We start from the raw sequence: 24,056 nt of genomic DNA, 5'->3' as shown, positions 1-24,056 counted from the left end.
TCTAGCAGTTGCTAGATTTTGGTAATTTGGTAGGCTTAGCATTAATACAATGACACTTTTCTTCGGAGTACTTGTATAATTGTTCGGAGTACAATGACCCTTATCTTCAGAGTACTTGTACCAATTATGGAGTAAGAGTTAAACACGTATATTCGGAGTACTTGTATTATATGTTTTCATATTTACACAAACAAACATTTACGATGACTACTCCTAATTGTTCCTAAGATTGAAAAACAAACAATGATCAAATTAAAGACAGACAATCTTAATCATACCATAATCTATACCGATTTTAAATTGGAAAATAAATAATTAACAGTCTTGAAATCATGATCATATCATAGATAATACTACTCCAATTATAAACTAAAAACTAAAGTAGCAATCACACGCCACCAAATTAAAGTGTTAAATTTATAAATTTCTTAATATTGAAAAGTAAAATGTATCGGAGTACATGTATCTACACGAAAGAACCTCTACTCCATAAGTCCATATGTTTCTAAGATTAAAAAATAAACAATAACAATTAAAGACTAGCGATCTTAATCATACGATAAGTAATACTCCAATTTTAGGTTGGAAATTAAACAATAAACGGTCTTGATCATATCATATCACAATTGTAAATTAAAATAGCAATAATCGAGTATTATAACGACATTCTTTCTTTGAAAATTAAAGAATACTCGACACAACAAAAACTTCATACTATGACCTTCTAAATTAAGATCAGAATGAAGCTCACAACCTCCAAGTTCGAAGTAAACCTCCTCCTAATTAATCATTACTATACAATGATTTCATTAATTACATACATATCAATTACAACTAATTAAAATCCTTGATTACGTTGCTACTTTGTTAGGTAATCACAAATGTTTAAGATTTCTTTTGTTGTCATCTTAATACCCCTTGGAAATGGAAACCTACAATAATCCGCAGTTAAAAACGGAACCACTTCATCCGGAGGATGCTCAAACTTCTGCTCAACTTCATTTCCTTGAGCGCCAAGTTCAGCCATTTTATCGGCACAAAAGTTACCTTCCCTTTTCTTGTGTTGAAAGCAACAATAACGAAGTTCATTCGCCAATTTCCTACACTCGTATATCATATCCACGGCTTCTTTATCTAACCATGAATACTTGTACATGTTTTTATTGTGTACTGCGTTAATCATATCAATGGCCTTTTTCGAGTCTGATTCGATGACTACTTGTTTGAAACCCTTTTCCTTTGATATTGAGAGACCAACCAATATAGCTTTTATCTCTCCCTTAACCACTTTTCCAGCTCTCGGACCAACATGTTTGTCAAATGGATCGTCGAGGTAATACCCGCAACACCCGGTAATCCAAACACCTTGTTCATCTCTTGCAATTACTCCAAAACCGACCTTCCCATCACTCCTAATACTTGCATCAGTATTAACTTTTATGAAGCCGGGAATTGGAGGAAGCCAACTAATAAACTCTCGAGGGGTTTTAAACGGAATGCAAGGTTGCGGGGGAGGCTGAGGACAAAATGATGGTGGGTGGAATTGAGGACAAAACGGAGGTAGAAGAAACAAGGTTGACATTTTTTTTGAAGTGTAAAATGTGATTCCTCAATCGGCAATAAGCTTAGATCGATACTATCCATTATATTTCCTTTTTTTTAATTATTATAGGAAAGTCTTTATTCATTTTACTTTTTAGGAAAGTCTTAGATTTTTATTTTTTTTATAGAATAGGAAAGTTTTAGATTTTTCAATAATAAAATATATTAGGATTAATAAGACAACAAAAAGAAATAGATTATCCAATTATCCTAATATGTACTAATAAGAATTTTAAATTCACATATTAGGAAAGTTTTACATTCCTTTTATTTATTTTATTAAGTGTAACAGTTTACAATGTGAAATTCTGTTATATTTTTATTTCTCTTAAATGCTCCATTAACATTGAGTATTATCTACTTGACCCACCTTGACCAATTATGTGATTTATACCTAAGAAGAATTATGGTCCTATATTATTTGTTGGAATCATCTCGATAAATAAATTATTAATTTTCAATTGTTACAATTTATAATTATTGATAATTGAAAATATTGTTGATCAAAGATTTGTATTGACAGGCAAGAAATAACGGAATATTGATTAAAATATGGAGAGAGTGCATCTTAATAATATACGTACTCCAATTTATAACTAATTTCTTTCTCTCATATTTAATTATATCCATAATCAATATGTACCACTCTCTGTATATTTAAGACAGAAATTTCGAATTTAAGCACATAGTTTTTTTTATTTTATTTATTTTTACTTTAAAGCACGTAGTTCATATAGAAAAAAAAAAAAAAAAAAAAGTAATATCTTACTAATTCAATTCAATGTAAGTAAGACAATTAAATTTGAGCACAACAGCAAATAATATCTTCCTTCGTGGGATCAGTTTGCCAATGTTCCGAACCGCTATACGTTCAAACTTCAAAGTTTCATGTGCTAATAATTATATTCTTCTGAGTAGATACTATTATTACTTCGTAAGCTAAAAACACAAATTAAATTTTTTTGAGTATAACATTTGGGTAGGTAAGAGCAACTCCAATAGTCCAATGGTTGAAAAAACAAAAAAGGGACTAGCTTGTACTCCGTAAATATTAAAATTCTTAAGCTAGTAGTTATATCATTGTTGCACATCTTGTTGATTAGCTTTAGCAAGCAAATTAGCTTCGTAGAGCTAATTAGCTTGGTAAATATTTATTAGATAAAAAATATTATTAATTATAAAAAAATTAATTTACAACTAGTTAACCATTGGAGCAACAAAGGCATGTCAAGCTATTAAATAAATTAGCCAACCCTGGGGGGAATTAAGTGGTGGAAACTTTGTGGTTACTTATTTAAGGGTAATTCTTGACCGATCAAGTAAACTGATTGAGTAACCCCTAACTGAGTAACCCTGACCGATCAAGTAATAACCTTTGTGTGACGACCAAGTAATCCCTACCCCCAAATAAGTAACCTGGTAACACGGTGTGGCCATACAGTCAAACACATAGAAAACGTGTTGTTAAGCCCTTGATCGATTAGGTTTTTCTAAAGTAAATTAAAAAAAAAAAAAATAATAAAATAAACGTTAAGACTATACGTGGTATCTTTACCACGTATATATTTTTTAATCATTATAACGTGACTACATGAGTCTTGATCATCAGTTGACTATATAGAATTATAGATCTTATAAGATTAATTTTCTTTGAAATTAGAAAGCGTGAAGTCAAGCCTGTAATTTTACATTTTTTTCTACATTAAAACTTTGATTATGAGCTTATCCCATAATCAAACTAAATCAAACCTAGCTACCCACAACAAGGCATTTACGGATCATCACTAACATGATTAACTTCTTCCAATTCACCTAAAATTCATCTTTATTTATTTAATTTCTTTTTTGGCAGAAGGATAAACAAGATACTCCCTCCGTCCCTAAATTAGTAAATTACATTTCTACTTCTCTCTATTATTATATGAAAAATAAGTGATAGAAGTAGGAATGTAATTTAAGAATAGAGGGAGTACTACGCAATAGTAGTACCTCTTAATCTTTTATTCTCTAGCAGTTGCTAGATTATGGTAGGACTAACATTAATACATTGACACTTTTCTTCGGAGTACTTGTATAATACTTTGTTCGGAGTACAATGACACTTTTCTTCAGAGTAATTGTACCAATTAACACCCGATAACACGCCGGATATACTTTATTCGGAGTACTTGTACTATATGTTGTGTTTACTCAAAAGAACCTCTACTCCATATATCTAATACTACCTCCGTTTCGTATTTTTTGCAACTTTTGCCAAAAATGGATGCTACACATTATTTGCAACTAATCTTTTCTTCCTTTTTAGGTTGTCATTTCTCTCTTTCTCTCTCCTCATCACATGCATTCTTAATTTTCTCTCTCTATCTTACACTCACAAACAAATTTTGCCTAAGAATCCGTGCACTCCTCAAAGTTGCAAAAAAATGTGAAACGGAGGTAGTAATTGTTTCCAAGATTGAAAAATAAACAATAATCAAATTAAAAATTGGCAATGTTAAACATATTGTAAGCAATAGTCCGATTTTTTATTGACATTTAAACAATAAACAATTATCGTAGATAATACTACCCCAATTTTAAATTAAAGTACCAATCGCACACTACCAAATTAAAGTATTAAATTTATAAATTGCTACTCGGAATATTGAAAAATAAAATGTATTGGAGTACTTGTACTATATGTTGTCGTATGACTTGTATCTACGCGAGAGAACTTCTACTCCATAAGTCCATATGTTTCTAAGATTGAAAAATAAACAATGAACAAATTAAAGACCGACAATCTTAGTCATACCATACATGAGTAATACTCCGAATTTAAATTGGAAATCAAACAATGAACAGTCTTGATCATATCATATATATAATAATATTCCAAATGCAAATTAATTAGAATAGCAATCGCAACGCACACCACTATGACGGACTATGTACGACGACATTCATTCTTTGAAAATAAAAGAATACACAACAAATACATCTTCAAAATTAAGATCAGAAGCTCACAACTAACCCCTAAGTTCGAAGTAAACCTCCTCTTAATTAATCATTACTATACAATGATTTCATTAATTACATACATATTAATTACAACTAATTAAAATCCTTGAATTACGTTGCTACTTTGTTAGGTAATCACAAATGTTTAAGATTTCTTCTTTTGTCATCTTAATACCCCTTGGAAATGGAAACCTACAATAGTCCGCAGTTAGAAACGGAACCACTTCATCTGGAGGATGCTCAAACTTCTGCTCAACTTCATTTCCTTGAGCGCCAAGTTCAGCCATTTTATCGGCACAAAAGTTACCTTCCCTTTTCTTGTGTTGAAAGCAACAATAACGAAATTCATTTGCCAATTCCCTACACTCGTATATCATATCCACGGCTTCTTTATCTAACCATGAATACTTGTACATGTTTTTATTGTGTACTGCGTTAATCATATCAATGGCCTTTTTCGAGTCTGATTCGATGACTACTTGTTTGAAACCCTTTTCCTTTGATATTGAGAGACCAACCAATATAGCTTTTATCTCTCCCTTAACCACTTTTCCAGCTTTTGGACCAACATGTTTGTCAAATGGATCGTCGAGGTAATACCCGCAACACCCGGTAATCCAAACACCTTGTTCATCTCTTGCAATCACTCCAAAACCGACCTTCCCATCACTCCTAATGCTTGCATCAGTATTAACTTTTATGAAGCCGGGAATGGGAGGAAGCCAACTAATAAACTCTCGAGGCGGATTAAACGGAATGTAAGGTTGCGGGGGAGGCGGAGGACAAAATGAAGGTGGGTGGAATTGAGGACAAAACGGAGGTAGAAGAAACAAGGTTGACATTTTTTTTGAAGTGTAAAATGTGATTCCTAAACCGGCAATAAGCTTAGATACTATCCATTATATTTCCTTTTTTTTTTAATTATTATAGGAAAGTCTTTATTCATTTTACTTTTTAGGAAAGTCTTAGATTTTTATTTTTTTATAGAATAGGAAAGTTTTAGATTTTTCAATAATAAAATATATTAGTATTAATAAGACAACAAAAAGAAATAGATTATCCAATTATCCTAATATGTACTAATAAGAATTTTAAATTCACATATTAGGAAAGTTTTACATTCCTTTTATTTATTTTATTAAGTGTAACAATTTACAAAGTGAAATTACGTTACATTTTTATTTCTCTTAAATGCTCCATTAACATTGAGTATTATCTACTTGACCCACCTTGACCAATTTTGTGATTTATACCTAAGAAGAATTATGGTCTTATATTATTTGTTGGAATCATCTCCATAAATAAATTATTGATTTTCAATTGTTATAATTTATAATCATTGATAATTTAAAATACTGTTGATCAAAGATTTATATTGACAGGCGAGAAAAAATGAAATATTTATTAAAATATGGAGAGAGTGCATCTTAATATATAATATACTCCAATCTATAACTAATTTCTTTCTCTCATATTTAATTTTATCCATAACCAATTTGTACCACTCTCTGTATATTTAAGACAGAAATTTCGAATTTAAGCACATAGTTTTTTTTATTTTATTTATTTTTACTTTAAAGCACGTAGTTCATATAGAAAAAAAAAAAAAAAAAAAAGTAATATCTTACTAATTCAATTCAATGTAAGTAAGACAATTAAATTTGAGCACAACAGCAAATAATATCTTCCTTCGTGGGATCAGTTTGCCAATGTTCCGAACCGCTATACGTTCAAACTTCAAAGTTTCATGTGCTAATAATTATATTCTTCTGAGTAGATACTATTATTACTTCGTAAGCTAAAAACACAAATTAAATTTTTTTGAGTATAACATTTGGGTAGGTAAGAGCAACTCCAATAGTCCAATGGTTGAAAAAACAAAAAAGGGACTAGCTTGTACTCCGTAAATATTAAAATTCTTAAGCTAGTAGTTATATCATTGTTGCACATCTTGTTGATTAGCTTTAGCAAGCAAATTAGCTTCGTAGAGCTAATTAGCTTGGTAAATATTTATTAGATAAAAAATATTATTAATTATAAAAAAATTAATTTACAACTAGTTAACCATTGGAGCAACAAAGGCATGTCAAGCTATTAAATAAATTAGCCAACCCTGGGGGGAATTAAGTGGTGAAAACTTTGTGGTTACTTATTTAAGGGTAATTCTTGACCGATCAAGTAATGAGTAACCCTGGCCGATCGAGTAACCCTTGACCGATTAAGTATTAACCTTTGTGTGATGACCAAGTAATCCCTACCCCTTATTAAGTAACCAGGTAACACGGTGTGGCCATACAGTCAAACACACAGAAAAAGCATTGTTAAGACCTTGATTGATTAGGTTATCCTAAAATAAAAAAAAAAAAAATAATGATAATAATAAACGTTAAGACTATACGTGGTGTTATCTTTACCACGTATATATTTTTAAATCATTATAACGTGACTACATGAGTCTTGATCATCAGTTGACTGCATAGATCTTATAAGATTAATTTTCTTTAAAATTAGAAAGCGTGAAGCTAAGCCTGTAATTTTACATTTTTTTTCCACATTAAAAACTTTGATTGTGAGCTTATCCCATAATCAAACTAAATCAAACCTAGCTACCCACAACAAGGCATTTACGAACCATCACTAACATGATTAACATCTTCAAATTCACCTAAAATTCATCTTCATTTATTTAATTTCTTTTTTTGGCAGAAGGATAAACAAGATACTACGCAATAGTAGTACCTCTTAATCTTCTATTCTCTAGCAGTTGCTAGACTATGGTAGGACTAACATTAATACATTGGCACTTTTCTTCAGAGTACTTGCACCAATTAATACCCAATAACACGCCGGATATACTATATTCGGAGTTTGTACTATATGTTGTATTTACTCAAAATAACCTCTACTCCATATATCTAATAATTGTTTCCAAGATTGAAAAATAAACAATAATCAAATTAAAAATTGGCAATTTTAAGCATATTGTAAGTAATAGACCGATTTTTTATTGTCAATTAAACAATGAACAATTATCATAGATAATACTACTCCAATTTTAAATTAAAGTACCAGTCGCACATCACCAAATTAAAGTATTAAATTTATAAATTTCTACTCGTAATATTGAAAGATAAAATGTATCGGAGTACTTGTACTATACGTTGTCGTATGACTTGTATCTACGCGAGAGAACTTCTACTCCATAAGTCCATATGTTTCTAAGATTGAAAAATAATAAAGACTGACAATCTTAGTCATACCATAAGTAATACTCCGAATTTAGATTGGAAATCAAACAATGAATAGTGTTGATCATATCATATATATAATAATATTCCAAATGCAAATTAATTAGAATAGCAATCGCAACGCACACCACTACGATGGATCATGGAGTATGTACGACGACATTCATTCTTTGAAAATAAAAGAATACACAACAAAGACTTCATATGATGATGATCTTCAAAATTAAGATCAGAAGCTCACAACTAACCCCTAAGTTCGAAGTAAACCTCCTCTTAATTAATCATTACTATACAATGATTTCATTAATTACATACATATTAATTACAACTAATTAAAATCCTTGATTTACGTTGCTACTTTGTTAGGTAATCACAAATGTTTAAGATTTCTTTTTTTGTCATCTTAATACCCCTTGGAAATGGAAACCTACAATAATCCGCGGTTAGAAACGGAACCACTTCATCCGGAGGATGCTCAAACTTCTGCTCAACTTCATTTCCTTGAGCGCCAAGTTCAGCCATTTTATCGGCACAAAAGTTACCTTCCCTTTTCTTGTGTTGAAAGCAACAATAACGAAATTCATTTGCCAATTTCCTACACTCGTATATCATATCCACGGCTTCTTTATCTAACCATGAATACTTGTACATGTTTTTATTGTGTACTGCATTTATCATATCAATGGCCTTTTTCGAGTCTGATTCGATGACTACTTAGCTTGTTTGAAACCCTTTTCTTTTGTTGTTGAGAGACCAACCAATATAGCTTTTATCTCTCCCTTAACCACTTTTCCAGCTTTCGGACCAACATGTTTGTCAAATGGATCGTCGAGGTAATACCCGCAACACCCGGTAATCCAAACACCTTGTTCATCTCTTGCAATTACTCCAAAACCGACCTTCCCATCACTCCTAATACTTGCATCAGTATTAACTTTTATGAAGCCGGGAAATGGAGGAAGCCAACTAATAAACTCTCGAGGGGGTTTAAACGGAATGTAAGGTTGCGGGGGAGGCGGAGGACAAAATGAAGGTGGGTGGAATTGAGGACAATACGGATGGAGGATTAATAAGGTTGACATTTTACAAGCTTTTAGTCTTTAAAAAAAGAAAATACAAGCTTTTACTGTTTGTAATGAAGTTCAACTATGAAACCACTATTTATAAATGATTAAATGACATTAGTTAGTCGGCTTATCCCTTAGCAATGCTCTATCCAATACGGCAATACATTTAGATAAACTAAGTGAAATTTTGGAAAGTATTAGATTTCGTTTTTTAATAAAAGGAAATTTTTCATTCATAGTTTTAAGGAAAGTTTTAGATTTTCCTAAATAAAAAAAACGAAAGTTTTAGATATTTCTTTGTAATATTGTAAATGCAATCTTTTAAACATATTTATTGATTCGTTGTCTACAATTTGGATACTCATATGCTTCTTTAGTTGAACTTGTTAAAACTTAATTCTTTGGACTGTCATACACTCATACCACATCTTTCTTCGGATCGTTCCTATATACGTAGTAATACTCGTACTATTTTTACCATGCAATAAAAATTTTACTGTTAAAATTTTTTGTTTTTTCAATTTTGTTTTAATCTTTTAATTAAGTATAACAATTAGATTCATTTCGGACACATTGAAATTTGTATTGCATGTTTTTTTTTTTTTTTTTTTTTTGACGCAGTATTGTATGTTGTTTCCTTTGCATTTGATCGTGTATACATTGGCAAAATATTAGAATAGATACTTTATATAGTCAATAGTCACATTGACATTGGAATTTACAAGATTATAAATACAAATTTTAGCTATTTAAAGATGACATTCATAGAAGTGTATGACCTATAATGTAAAATGATACTCTACTTGAATAGATAAGACGTCTCGGGTTTATTTGTTTCATCTTACTACTCCGTATTATTGTATTAACTTTGAGTAATAAACTAGCTAGAAAAAACACAAGTTTAAATCCTTGGTAATTGTTTATCAAGAGGCAAAAGTATATAGGGAGAAAACCGCTAAAGTAGTTTTAGGGCGTGTTCGGCGCTAGCGTTTGAGTAGCTTTTAGGTAGCTTTTAGTGGTTTGACCAAGTCAAACCACTACTTAACAAAAAATGTGAGTGTTTGACAAAGTAGTGGTTAGGGTAGCCTTTAGTGGTGGAGGTAGCTTTTATGAAAAGTTACAAATATTAGCTTTTGAAAGTAGAGGTAGCTTTTGAAGTAGCTGTTGAAAATTTAATCTATAGTTTTAAATATAAAATATTGATTTTTACATGTAACAGCTAGACGACCACTACTTTACCGAACACTCATACCTAAATTATCTATCCTCACAGCTACAGCTTGTTGACAGCTAAAAACTACCTACACAGCTTACAGCTACCTTCACAGCTAACAGCTACTTTCACCCCTATCATTGACTAATTTGACAATGATACACGAAATATGTTTATCATTAATACTCCCACCGTTCCACAATGATTTTCCTGTTTTGAATCTTTGACTTTTTTAATCAAGAAAGACAGAATCTTCTAATTTTGTTTTAATCTATAAAAATAAATATAGTCATGTGGGATCTAGTTTGATTCGTCTTGGTGAGTAGATTATTAATATCTAACTTTTATAATTTTTGCTAGTGTGAGATTAAAGATATTTACGGTCAAAGTTGGGTAAAAATTTGCATCGATTTACGAAACAAGAACGTTATTTTGAGACGGAGGGAGTAGTGTTTTCGTTTTGGGTAATCTATAACTGCATCACCACTCTTAAATCAGATATCAAATATCCATTGTGATAATCAAATACTCTCCCCTTCAGTTTTGTATTATTGTTGTTGTCTATTTTGTTTAACGAAACATTTAGATTTTTCAAAAATTATTTAGATTTTTTTTAAACGAAACATTTAGATTTTTTAATATTATTTAGATTTTTTTAAACGAAACATTTTGATTTTTATATATTATTTAGATACTTTATAATTCATATAGGCTTTGTCTTATTTATTTTTTTTAATATTTATTAACAGTGTACATTTTTTTTGAAAACTATTAACAGTGTACATTATGTTGTTGGATCATTAAATTTTATATGTGAATGACTACACTATGTGTCGAGAGTTAATTAGTCGATCAAGGATTACTCGCTCAAGTTTACTTAATTGGAGTACCAAACTACATACTCCTAATGGTACTTACTACCTCTAGTTCTTATTATTCACAACAAAAGAATATTTTATATCTCACAAGTAATATCCGTAGCTTAATTAGCTTAGCTTGTTTGGTACCAAACTAGAGTGAAAAATATATACATTTACCAATTTGTCCCTTGATGAACTTTATTAAATTTCCCAATTAGTCTACATAGGTGTTGAGATTTAACACTAAAAATAAGTGGTTATTATTAAAAATCAAAAGTGTAGTATTTACAAAATTAGTGTAGTCTTTACGAAATTGCACTGTCATCATAAGCATAGTAATTACGAACATATATTTATCTAGATAAAAACAAAACCTAGACCAATGTTAATTATGCCCATTTTTTCTACGAAAATTGTTTTTAATTTTTTTTTTTTACTAGCATGAAAATTGAATAGATTGATCAACATCTCATAAAATTTTATATATGACTAGTCATATCGTGTATTCGTGTGGATGGGGTTTCTTAATTAGTGGTAATAATTCCTAACCGATTGAGTAAACTGATTGAGTAACCCGCCCGTAATCGAGTATATAATCCTGACCAATCGAGTAACCCTTGGCCGATCAAGTAATAATCTTTGAGTGACGACCGAATAACACCTTAAACGAGTAACCCATAACCGAGAATTCTTGACCGACTGAATAACCCCTGAATAAGTAACCGTAACAACACAGTATGACAAGACACACAGAAAATGCGTTGTCAAGACCTTGTTCTATAAGCCTATGTAAAAGAAGTTCGATAATAATAATTTAATCTTAGTAAAATAAAAAATAGTTGAATTAAAATCTAGTAAGATAAATTCTACTTCCTCGGCTCTTTTTCACTCAACCTAGTATGACTTTACATTATTCAACATATTCACACACTCATCTTTGACCATTTTGTGATCAATACATAAGGTTCACAACCTCATCTTTGACCGTTTTGTGATCCATACATAAGGTAAAACATTCATTTATGATTACTTAAATCATCTCAATTAATCATATCATTATATCTAACTGTTATAATTTTACTTAGGGATTTTGTAATTGACATAAAATAACATGGGAAGTGAGACTTCCCATGCATTGCAAGTTTTGTGTGTTGTTTGGTTGACAAAAGTTTGGCGAAATGGGACAAGTATAACCTAGGATTTTTGACTTCCCACGAAATGTTGAAATGTAGAGATTTAGTTACCTAATCCCCTAGTGAAGTAAACATTTCCAATCCCATGGAAAGGTCGATCTTATACTGATTCCCCTTTTCCTATTGTAGAAGCAAAATGTCCTTATTGTTCTTAGGGAATTCCCATGAATTTTGATTACAGTTTTTTTTTTTAATCCCATAAATTTGCAATTCATGTGAAGTTCTAACTTCCATATGACCAAACGATCAAAACCTTAATAAAAATTAAAGATATTGATGAATAGCTTTAAGCATTGACAAATGACCTCATGGTGTCCATTTAAACAACCAATATCCAACTATTGGCATTGGAGTTCTGGTCCCCTGTTAAAGTGGAATAGTGCGATTAATAAACTTGAAGAAACATCAAAAAAATCAACTTGAATCTTGAACATTTTTTTGCCTGTATTAGTACAAATCAAGTGGAAAGCAAAGAACTTTGTAGAACGCCAAATATGTAGACAAATTCCAACTTATAAAGGTATGGCTGGCAATCTTACAAAATCAAACCATCAAATCAGTCCCCATTCACTTAAGGGTTTGACAGCATACTTTAACACTTTGTGTATACATCATCATCTCATGCATTGAAAGAGTAGCAGTACACAAGATAGTATAATCAAAATAATAACCAACACCTCCCTCTCATCTTCACTACCGTTGTTTCTCGATTGCATCATCGCATCCACCACCGTTGAATCGTTGATCTCCCAATCACCCCGGTCCCTCGGCTATCCATCTTCATTCACATTGATTTACTTAAGCCAACCTAAACAACCAACCAACCACCACCAACCAACCCTACTACTAAATGTCAACAATGACGCCTTGTGAATGTATGATAAATGACTCTCAACGCATTTGATCATGTGATAATGTAAGCTTAAATGTTAAATACAAAGACTATCCAGCAATAACTCAAGTATCACTAGTTATTAATCCTAGTAATTAATTCAAGAAACAATTTACTGCTAAGAATGAACTCTTGGAGACTGATCACTACTACTTCCTTCTCCATCCACATGATTCACCTTCGCCAACCCCAACCTTCCCACACCAACCCCATTACACACCGGCGTGCTTGAGTCAACAAACTCAGCCGAGTCCATCTCCATTTGACAAATCCTCACCGCCCCAATCAACTTTTCAGGCAACTCCTCCTCACTCTGACCTTCCACCACAAACCCCATGTCTATAGTCACAGACGTAACACACCCCAACGCCAAGTGCACCAACGCGCCAGCTATCTTTGAGCTCGAAATATCAACATCAACCTCCAAGTAGTCTGGTCCCCTGTGATATCTACATGTCAATGCCTTCCCTAACAGACATGCGCTGTAGTTTCCCACAGCTGTTTTAACTATCCATGGTCCCTTCACTATTCTGTTCACAAGCTTCAATCGGCTGTTTCTGAACGCGTCATCACCATTTATGAACCGGTCTAATAACGAGCCGGGTTGAATCGGCTCGTCTGTTGAGAAGTAGAATACTGCATTGTGGTGCTCCCTCCCTGCCAAATTCGTAACACAATACTTTTTCTCAGCTGCTAGTAGATCTCAATGTCTCGTGACTAAATTCATCGAAATGTCACAACAATAACATATTTTCTCTATAATAACACTCTTTAACCATAAAAACAAGCTAATTTAACCCTCAAAGTCTCAACAATCTTGCAATTGCTTGATGAATTTTTTTCTTGACTGCCACTTTAAAAATTATAATGATAAATTGAGGTTTGATTAAATTGATTATAGCTTATATGAAGCAAAATTCTAACAAAATAGCCTAAAAATCAAGCCAGATCTTAATTTAATAATAAGATCAATTAGCACTATCTGTTTCTTCAACCTTTCATGGAACATTATCCCAGAAAACACTTGTGACAAAACTGCAAATATTAAGGTGATATTGAAGTTTTCAAACAATTTCACCTAAATTAATTTTTTTTTATAGCGTATACTCAATACAATTTTTTTGCTTTTTTTTCATTCTTTTTACATGATGAACCTGAACATTAAGCTTAGGTTTCTCCGTCGATTACAATCAAATAACAGAATCTTGCAATTGAGGTTATTAGGTCACCAAATTCATCAATTTTCGATAATTTCACAAATTCCTAATGATTATTTTTCGGAAATTCAAGCAATTTTCAGCTGAATCACAAATTCAACTTCTTACTTGTTCAATCAACAAAAACTTAGGTTTTTCCGCCAATCAAAATCAATTTCTTTTACAAAATTCAGCAAAAATTATACAATAACACCAATAAAACAGTCGAATTTCGACCAATTCCCAAAAACAAAAAAAAAATAAAAAAATTTTTTTTTAAAAAAAAAAAAAAAAAAAGCACAAACCTGGAACTTGAAGATTAATGGCGAAGACGAAGGACTTCAATAAGCTACCATCAGCCTGACGAGAACGAAGCACGCGCATAACACGATTATCAGCACGTGACAGCACGTGCTCAAGCTTCGACGTTGACCGAAGCCAGTCAACGGCGGTTGGCTTCAACAGATAATCGACGGCCGCCGGAGACTTGCTCTTCTTCGACAAATACTGTTTTGATCGGAGAGAAAACAAATTTCCCGGCGGCGATGCCCAGCCGTTGGATCCTTTGTGTAAGTCCACGTGTTTTAAAGATCCACCGTTGATTGTTTCCTCTCTCCAATCTACCTCCGTCGTAGACGACGCCGTTTCGCCATTGTTTTTGGTTGTGCACATTTTTATCTTTTTTTTTTTTCTCTGAGAAAAGAAAAGTTTGAGTAGTAGAGTAGAGTAATTGGACTTTTCTAATTTTCTTCAAGAAAATTGAGATAACAGAAATTTATATATTTATTTATTTTTGTTTTTATTGGTAGGTGGGAAATTAAGAGTCCTTAATATTTTGGGAGAGGTTAAATATAATAAAAAGGGCTCGTGTGCCTTGTTCTATCTATCCTTCTAATAGACAGCAATAACAACTCATGAATTGAAAATTAGGGGATCTTTTGTGATATGATATTATTCTATTGTATGGGAAGCTTCATTGTGGTTGCCTTCTTCTCCTTTTTCTTTTTCAAATCTAATCTTTCTTTAGATTTGAGGGTAGTGTTAGAGTTAGAGTCATGTGAGGATTTTGGAGAATCCGTTTTGATCAACATATATATACAGAACTGTACAAAAATAACACATGTTGAATGTTTACAACATACCAAAAGTATAATGAATGTGATATACTCTAGTTTAATTCTTGCCAATTTGGACCTTTTATTCTCCTAATGAGCAATTATTAAGCAAAACAAATGCGTGTTGGACACTTGGTTATACGTAAAGCTAGGCATAGGTTAAAATGGCAAGCTTACATGTTGTTTTAATATACCTTGTGCTCAAGTAATTCATCTTTGGGAAAAGGTCATTTAAATGTCATCTCAAGCCTTAGAAATGAGCCCTTACATAGCATGCCCCATGCCTTATCAAGCTTATGGTGATAATGAGCTCGTGTTGGATCAGTTCAATATCCATGTTGATCAATATATATTCCACATATGTCAAACTATATTCTCGTATATGATAGTAATGCGTAATAGAAGTTATTTAGAAAACATTTTTTTTTACAAGGTTATATCGCTTACCAAGCAACTTTTAATATCTATTTTTCATTTTCTTAATAGAGTATAAAACATGTTGCTAGACTTCTTGATTATATCGGTTCTTAATCATTTTTTTTTCAATGTAGTTACTTAAATTAGAGTAGTAAAATCATTGCATCAAATAATATAAGCATTAAGTAATCAAAAATAGTCAAACATGTCCAAGCAATCTAAAATGTACATCTATTAAAAAAACCATACAAAATACCAAGTCCTATATTCCAAATTTGCAACCGACCTAGTAAGAAAATTTAAATACTAGTATTTGTAAAGGTACTACTATTCAGCTCAAATATCTTCCTTTTCAAAGTTAAGTCATGACTTACGCGATACTTCCCTTGTGCATACTTTGTTTTTAATGTCGACACAAATAAAGCAAATTTCCTTATCAACTTCTTCTTTTGGTCAGGCATAGACATTAGATGAAAATTATAGTACAACAATTACCAAATTAATTGTTTGGTATAAAATACATGATGAAATTAAAAGAGTTGAGTATACAATTATTGTAATGGCCTAATCTATTTTGTCATTAATGATGTAATAGATTCCATGTCTTTGCTGTAATGTGTAATTCTGACTCATCAATTGTGGTTCTTGCTACCCTAAAACAAATAATAAACTCTTAAAGATGGTGAATAGTTAGTTGTACTAATGTATAATTGAAGATAAACTAAATTTCAGAATCTTAGATCATCACATTCACATGTGCATGCATGGTTATGCATGAGATTCTAAAAAAGACTTTTCTATGATCATATGCTTCATGCTTGCACTTTTTCCATTGCTTTTCACTTTAGCTAAATTGACTTGTATTTGGTATAATTATAATGTGTTTTTTTTGTATGTTTGAGCACACCGTATGTGGCCATATGTTACAAAGCGAATAAGTCCTAACATTGATAGAGTAATCTCTATTATACTGATAGATCATCTCCTATTACTTATTGAGTAATCCTAAAATAACAAATTAACTTATACAAAACTGACAGAATAATTCCAATATTACTAACTAATTAATCCCTATAACACTAACCAAATAACTCTTACTACACTAGTCGAGTTGATTTTTTTCCCCAAATTAGTAAGAAAAAACACTAACTAGACCGAAATTTTGTCTATTTTAATATCTTCTAATGAAGTAAATGATGTCCGATATTTTAAAGTGGAAAAAGAATAAAAACAATTGCGTCCAAAGTGTGTTAAATTGACCTTACAACCTCAAAATTGTGAGATAAGGCCACCATCTTAAGCACTTCATTGCATGCAAAGGGGATCTTTCAAAGCATTTGAAACACAAGTGGAGTAATCAAAATTGTACAGTAACAATCAACTTCATCACTTATTTCTTTTGAAATTGTCAAAATTGGCTATTTGTGAAGTTGTGATGCATGTTCATTTCTAATTGGGCTCAAAATATCAGGCCCAATCACACTTTGAACAAAGAAATTGGCCCAAACCTTAACAAAATAAAATTAAAGTCAGCCCATACATTATATTTTTTTTTTCTTTTTTTGAAACTTGATTGATAACTTTAAAGGCAATACATTTACAAATTCATAAAAATGACAAATTGCAAGGATTCTCCTTGCACTAATTAATTAACTACAAAGCATTGAGTAGTGTTATGAAATCAAACTATATAATATAACTATATAATAGTATGATTTTCTTTTTTGTTAGACACACCCACCAGGCCCAAACCCAAGCTTACTACCAGCAACATCATAAACAACATCAAAAGTAAGTTGCTGAACATTTCCTAAAATTCCAACATCACTTGCATCACCATTTCCAGCAAATGCAAGACAAACTTGTGAGAGATCCTTCACATAGAAAATCCCTGCTGCAGGTAACACGATTTCGGCCTTACCACCAAACTGAAGCCCAATCTTAGGCACTGTGACAGTGGTGTATTTGCTGAGGTCAAAGCATGTATCGAGGATCGATAGGGCAGGGGCTTTAGGGTACTTGGACATGGCCTTGTTGAAGGCAGCTTGTAATGCTGTGTATGCATCTGGTGGTAGACGGGTGATCACGGTACCGGAGTCGATTAGGACTCCACCTTGTGTGAAGACTGTGGGTTGGATTGAGAGTTTTTGGCCACCAACTGACAGGCCTTGTAGGTCTATGAAATAGAAGGATGCTCCTGCTGACCCTGTTAGAAGTGGTGTGTATGTGATCGACTTTGAGCTCTGTTGTCAACAAAATCAAGTGTTAATACTTCATTCGTTTCTCAATATTTGTAACATTTTTACACTATTTATGCTAGGGTAATGATATATGTAGTCCTAAGGGTTATATATAAACGTTAAATATACTCTTGAAAATTGTATAAAATTAGAAATTCATGACAAAAACACGCGTAAATTAGTGTATTTAGTGTATATATTTTAGGATATCATAACTTTATACGATTTTCTAGTATGTATTAATGCTTATATGTGGGCTATGTATAACATTTTTCTTCTTTAAGTTATGCTATTAGTAATTTATTAGTATTGATAATATGCTAACTTTGATCACGTTTTGTTACAGTAGTAAACATAAGTTAAATCTTTTAATAATATCATTCATTTCTTAATACATGCATCATTATATATGATCACATTTTATCACCGAAAACTTAAATGTTAATATTCTTATAGTTAGGTTACTATTTACTAATGGTTAAGTATTACATTGATAGTGTAATATTTAAACTGGATCATGTATTGAGAAACCGAGGAAGTAAAAAGAACGTACCGTGCCCCCTTTACCAAAGGTGAGATGACCGGTAGAGCTAGCCTTGGAAGGCAAACAATAAGAGAAAACTTGACCATATTTGGAAGCACATTGTGACATAACGGACAATTGGTTTCTACCAAGCCCAATAAGCCCAGCAGACCCACCAAAAAGGCCTTGATTATTCTCACCACATCCAAAATAAAAGTTTGGAATTGTATCTTCGGAGGACCCCAAAGTTAGAGTGTCCTTAGCAAGGAATCCAACTGAGAAGGATGAGTCCCCATATTGGATGCCATAAACGCATGTGGAGGCGGAACATCCTGGCTTCGCGCTGGTGGCCGATCTCACCTCCGAGCATAGGGTGGAGGTGCATGAAATGTTTGAGTACGTTGATGACTCTGAGGGGTTGAACACGGGGTCTTTTTGCTTGTAGCAACTTCTTTTGCATGGTTCACATTGTGTCCATGTGAAATCACTACCTAGATTCACAAACAAGTGCACATTATTAGATGTTATGAAGGGTGCTATTAATATCATACTATTATAGTGGAGATATAGGTTCTTGCTCTCTTCTACTTAAAATAGTTAATTTCATTATATATCTCATCATTTCATTAAAAGTTACTAATTATTTGTTAATGAGTTTATATTTCACTAATAACACAAATAATATCTAACGCAATATGAACTTGAAGCATACCCGAAACAAGAAGACTCAAAATTGATCCAAATAGAATTGACCTTTTTTAAACCCATTCTAAACTCATAACTAACATATATAAAAATTGATACGAAATGATGAAAATCAATTCTTGATAGCTATAACTGAATGACCTGATCTGAATTTGGACTATACTTGATACTATAAGACTCAAAATTGATCCAAATCGAATTAACATATCCAAACCCAACCCAGTTCAAAATTGACGTAGTCCAATATTGAATTGACCCAACATTAATTAAAAATACTTAAAAATTAATTTGTCATCCACGACATAATAATGATATTACTTGAGTATTATTTAATTTGAAATAGACCCGACTTGTTGTACCTACAATGAACTGAACCCAACCCATACCCAAACCAAAATCTCCTTACCTAAACACAATCTGACACATATGAAATCCAACCCGATTTAAAATGACTTGTCAGTTGTCACCTCTATTTGTATCCGTACTACATACCTGTATCGAAAATGAGGGAGAGGTCCTTTTTAGGGGTACCAAGGCCAACAGTGACAATGTAATTGCCGGACCCTATAGTACTACCGGACTTAGCTGGAAGGCCCACTGCTTTCTGTTTAACTCTGTCCTTTTTTGGTGCCTTTTTGTGGTCCGTCACCGAGTCAACTTCCACCGATTTAGGCTTAACTCGCTCCCTAATTGAGTCAACTCGTTTTTCATCGTTTTCTAGAATTTCCACGTGGCTTGGGCGGCTTTCTTTGTCTGACTCCAATGTTGATTTTGAACATGGCCCATGCTTGTGCCTCACTTCTAGAGAGTTTCCCTTTTTATTTCCTGCATTGTTTTCCCAAATTTCTGTCATTTCTATTTACAGTATGATTTTATTTTCTGAAATTTATAAATACGTACTGTAACTGTTAAGTTATTAAAATACCATAAACATTTAATGTATGTGTAGCACATTCAGCGTAATAATAAGTTGCACGTAAAGCTATTAGTCATGACTCATCATTCCATTATCAAATATATATACACAAAAAATCCGACTTTTTATTATTTTAAATTGGTATAACGATATCGAGCATTAAAAGATATAATAATAGTTTGTTTACTAAATAGTACTTTACTATAGTACTCTTTTAACTTCATATTCAACTTTTAAGCCGGGTTGTATTTACTAGTTTAACTGATTGACAATTTGATAGTTGTTTTTCAATAATTGTAAGTACTTTAATTTTTCGCATTGATCGAATTGTACTTGCACATAATATCTCAACTAATTTACTTCATAAAGGGTGTTTGTTGCTATTCTAAGGCTTGCACTTAAACCTTTTCTAGTCAGTACACCATATATGTTACTTGCGAGATATTAATGCAACAACATTTCCACCGTTACTTAATAATGTAATAATAAATAAAAGTTGATGACTAATGATTTATTACCAAGTACCTTCCATCCATAAAAGAAGGAATAATTAAAATAAAGGAAGAAGTAGTGTAAAGAAAAAGGGGGAATAATTTTATTGGCTGCCTTTTGTTTTGAGGATAATAAACAGGTTGGCAAAACCCGTGCTCAAAGACTTACACCCACTTATATTCATTGGATTTATTCAAACTTTATATTATAAATTAATAATTAAAAATATATTTTAGCTACAAGAAAAGTCTTATTCACAAGCAAGTTTGTTGTGAGATGCCAAAAAAATCGTGGACTTACTTATAGTAATATTTGAGTAAAACAAGGCAAAGTTGGTGATTAATATATGCATGAATCAGTGAATAATGTATATAACCAATACACAAACTTTTAAATAAAACTGATGTTCAGTAAATTACTGAAAATCCATTATAAAGTGACAATAAAATGTGCAAAAGTTACACTAAAACGCACAAAAGTTACCCTGACATATATAAGAATTATTTATGCTTTATTGATAAATTTGATAAAGTGATACTAAATTTGACAAAAATAACACTAAATTTGACAAAAGTGTACCCGATATACAGTAAATTACTGAAAACCGGGTGTATACAAAAGTTGTCCTAACTAATATAAGTACCATTGAAATTAAAGTCACATGATGACATAGTAAAATGCTCACCTACTTTGTTAGGCAATTTATGAATAATTAGACATCATATTGTCTTAGGTTATTAAAACATTATAATCAATCTATTTGGTAGTGTAATAATTCTAAACATAAAGATTTAATTGTGTGGATAAAGTGGCTCACTCAAATTGGGAGCCACAACGATGTTTCTATTCCGCTATTTATTGACACGAAAATTACATATTTGTCTTCATCGCTAATTTGCCATCAAATTAACTTGTATGTAGTTAACTTGTTGTATATAATTGTCACTATTTTAGTAATTCAATGCTCAACTTCTTTGATAAGATATACGAACTACTATATCTGATGAACTTGTTACATCCGACTATGAATGTTCTTAAGTGTACCTAAGAATTTATGAAATTCAACTGCGGAAATATCGTTATAATGAGCTTATTACATCCGACTATGAATGTTTTAAAGTGCACCGTTGTACCTAAGAATTTATGAAATTCAATTGCGGGAAAATCTTTATGGACAAGCTATGCTTAACTTGAAAAATGTATATCATTTTATACCTAGAAGGCAAGAAACTAACGTGGGTGACGCATAAGAAAACAATTTAATTAATTAGATAGGCCATACATCAACATCGATTTATACGAAGTATATGGATAGCTTAAATTGTTGCCTCAATTTTATTGGTGGACAAAATTTACGCTTGTAGTATTAATCTTTCACTTCATATGGACTTCTTACACTTCAATAACCCAATATATAGAAAAAGAGTGATAATGGAACTTAATACTATATTGTTCTTGATGGTATTTCTTAGTCTATTATTAGTATGAATTAATAAGGCAACTTATCAAAGATTGGACTTGGGAACTAACCAACAATTAATGAAAACCGAGAACGATTACCCTATTATGTACCTAGCTAGCTTGGTCTTTAACTTTAAAGTTTTGAAATTGAAAATGGTACTATAAGGTTTCATATAAGACTATGTACACTAAAAGATATAACATTTTAGAAATGATATTGATGGCAGTCGCTAAATACAATTCTATTTAGCGACTGTCAATAAATACTACTCCGTAGCTATACTAGTTACAACAATAAAACATACACAATACACACTAGTCCATAATTCCTTACATACACTCAAGATTATATTCGATATCAAAAAGGCGAATGAAGGCGTTACCTTTCGGGGAAGGATTGCAACCTTCTTCATCAGTAGCAGGAAGAAGAGAGCTAACTTCAACAGTATGAAAGTGATGTTCTTGCTCCAAAGGTTGAGGATGATGAGCTTTGACAAAACAATGGCAATTAGTAGAAATGAAAAGAATAACCAAAGAAAAGATAATGGTTGGAATAGGAATAATAATAGTGGCCATTACTTAAAGCCCCACTCTCTTTATTACTTACTACTAGTTTTTCTTTCGTTGTAAGTTTGTATGCAAAAATGCCAACTCTAAGAAGGCCTATTTATATAATAAGGTTTTGAGTTATAAAACTTATAATAATTGTATAAAAATATCAATTTTCAATTTGCACGTCACCTTTTGCCCACTATTACATTATTTACATAATACATACAATTACAAATACTTGAGTATACTTCTGCATTTCTTGGTGGTAGGGACTTTTTAATTTTCATCTTTATTTTAATTTTTTACTTTTTTTTTTCAATAAAAAATACAAGTAATTGTTAATATGTTTATTGGTGGATAAGATTATATTTGTAGTGGGTTTTTTTTTTAGTGGGTTTAAGTATTATTTAAATGAGTATTAGTGGGCTTTGTAAGTATGGTATGATTCCACTTATTGCTTAAAATAGTTATTACTTACTCCGTAAAAGATAAAAGTGTACAAATTGATCTAAAGTTTTTTTCTCTTTTTTTTTTTTGGTTACTTATATTTTTATGGTTATACCTTATACAAAAATTGTTAGAATCTTAGAATCAAATCATCAATCACTTGGTTTAATTACTTGATTCCTTGTTGCTTTTGTCGGATATGCTCTATTTCCTTTAACAAAAGCAATAATTCAACAAAAAAAAGTACTTCCTTTAATTTCTTGTTAGTTGATAACTTATATCTTGACAAAAATTAAACTTTGGTGATTATTTAAGCATAAATGGTATATTTTAATCATTTACTTTGACTCATTTATCTTTGATCTTTATATATATGTCACTGTTTTACTTTTTTTGAGACAGATTTTTATCTCATTTGTTTCTAATACATGTTTTTATACGATTTTGTCTCTAATAAAGTAATAAGTACACTTATTGTGATAAACTTAAACAATATAGTAATGAAGATACAAGAAGTTTACATTATTAGACTACTCAGACAATCTATATGAGTGGATTTTCAATAAGTTCGGATTTTTGTTACATAATAATTTATCTCGATTTGACATATACTCCCTCACCAAACTCCATCCATATATGAGAACTGAGCATGAAACAAGTCTCACAGGAAAATTGGTGAATTTCTAAATTATTAACCTTCTAAATTATTTGTTTCACAATTAAAGATTTTGATGATCAAATGCATATCATATTAATTTGATTTAAAAGAAAAGAACAGAGCATTAACTACAAAGTACAGCCATAAAATTAGGTTAAATTAAACTCTACTTTTATAGAGTACTAATTAAATACTACGGAGTAGTACTTTTACATAATGAAATATTTAGGTGAAGAGAGCATTACATGACACTAATCGA

At 31.5% G+C, this 24,056-nt stretch overlaps 3 protein-coding genes across 3 annotated transcripts; all 3 read right to left on the bottom strand.

The window, feature by feature from the left end:
* Nucleotides 1-859: 859 nt before the first annotated feature.
* On the bottom strand, nucleotides 860-1,582 carry LOC145594443 (uncharacterized). The gene has a single exon (XM_081650753.1). It carries the CDS (start codon nucleotides 1,580-1,582, stop codon nucleotides 860-862), a length of 723 nt encoding a protein of 240 aa, XP_081506879.1.
* An 11,096-nt stretch (nucleotides 1,583-12,678) lies between these two features.
* Nucleotides 12,679-15,091, bottom strand: LOC145593778 (protein ENHANCED DISEASE RESISTANCE 2-like). Its single transcript, XM_081650132.1, has 2 exons — nucleotides 14,577-15,091; nucleotides 12,679-13,732 (listed from the first exon to the last, which is right to left on the bottom strand). The coding sequence occupies exons 1-2, from the start codon at nucleotides 14,941-14,943 to the stop codon at nucleotides 13,194-13,196; spliced, it is 906 nt and encodes a 301-aa protein (XP_081506258.1). The 5' UTR covers nucleotides 14,944-15,091; the 3' UTR covers nucleotides 12,679-13,193.
* A 2,326-nt stretch (nucleotides 15,092-17,417) lies between these two features.
* On the bottom strand, nucleotides 17,418-22,773 carry LOC145593777 (aspartyl protease family protein At5g10770-like). The gene is made up of 4 exons (XM_081650131.1): nucleotides 22,524-22,773; nucleotides 19,764-20,096; nucleotides 18,597-19,057; nucleotides 17,418-18,046 (listed from the first exon to the last, which is right to left on the bottom strand). Exons 1-4 carry the CDS (start codon nucleotides 22,714-22,716, stop codon nucleotides 17,531-17,533), a joined length of 1,503 nt encoding a protein of 500 aa, XP_081506257.1. The 5' UTR covers nucleotides 22,717-22,773; the 3' UTR covers nucleotides 17,418-17,530.
* Between the last annotated feature and the right edge of the window lie 1,283 nt (nucleotides 22,774-24,056).

Source organism: Chenopodium album, chromosome 19, assembly GCF_948465745.1.
Source record: "Chenopodium album chromosome 19, dcCheAlbu1.1, whole genome shotgun sequence".
NCBI classification, from domain to species: Eukaryota; Viridiplantae; Streptophyta; class Magnoliopsida; order Caryophyllales; family Amaranthaceae; genus Chenopodium; species Chenopodium album.
The sequence above is the reverse complement of the archived record's forward strand: the minus strand, read 5'-3'. Positions and strand labels throughout refer to the sequence as shown.

Coding starts and splice junctions, on each gene's coding strand:
- LOC145594443 (XM_081650753.1), bottom strand. CDS start 1,582: ATGTCAACCTTGTTTCTTCTACCTCCGTTTTGTCCTCAATTCCACCCA.
- LOC145593778 (XM_081650132.1), bottom strand. CDS start 14,943: ATGTGCACAACCAAAAACAATGGCGAAACGGCGTCGTCTACGACGGAG. Junction 13,733..14,576: donor CATTAATCTTCAAGTTCCAG/GTTTGTGCTTTT, acceptor CGAATTTGGCAG/GGAGGGAGCACCACAATGCA.
- LOC145593777 (XM_081650131.1), bottom strand. CDS start 22,716: ATGGCCACTATTATTATTCCTATTCCAACCATTATCTTTTCTTTGGTT. Junction 19,058..19,763: donor CTCCCTCATTTTCGATACAG/GTATGTAGTACG, acceptor TTGTGAATCTAG/GTAGTGATTTCACATGGACA. Junction 18,047..18,596: donor CCTTTGGTAAAGGGGGCACG/GTACGTTCTTTT, acceptor TGTTGACAACAG/AGCTCAAAGTCGATCACATA.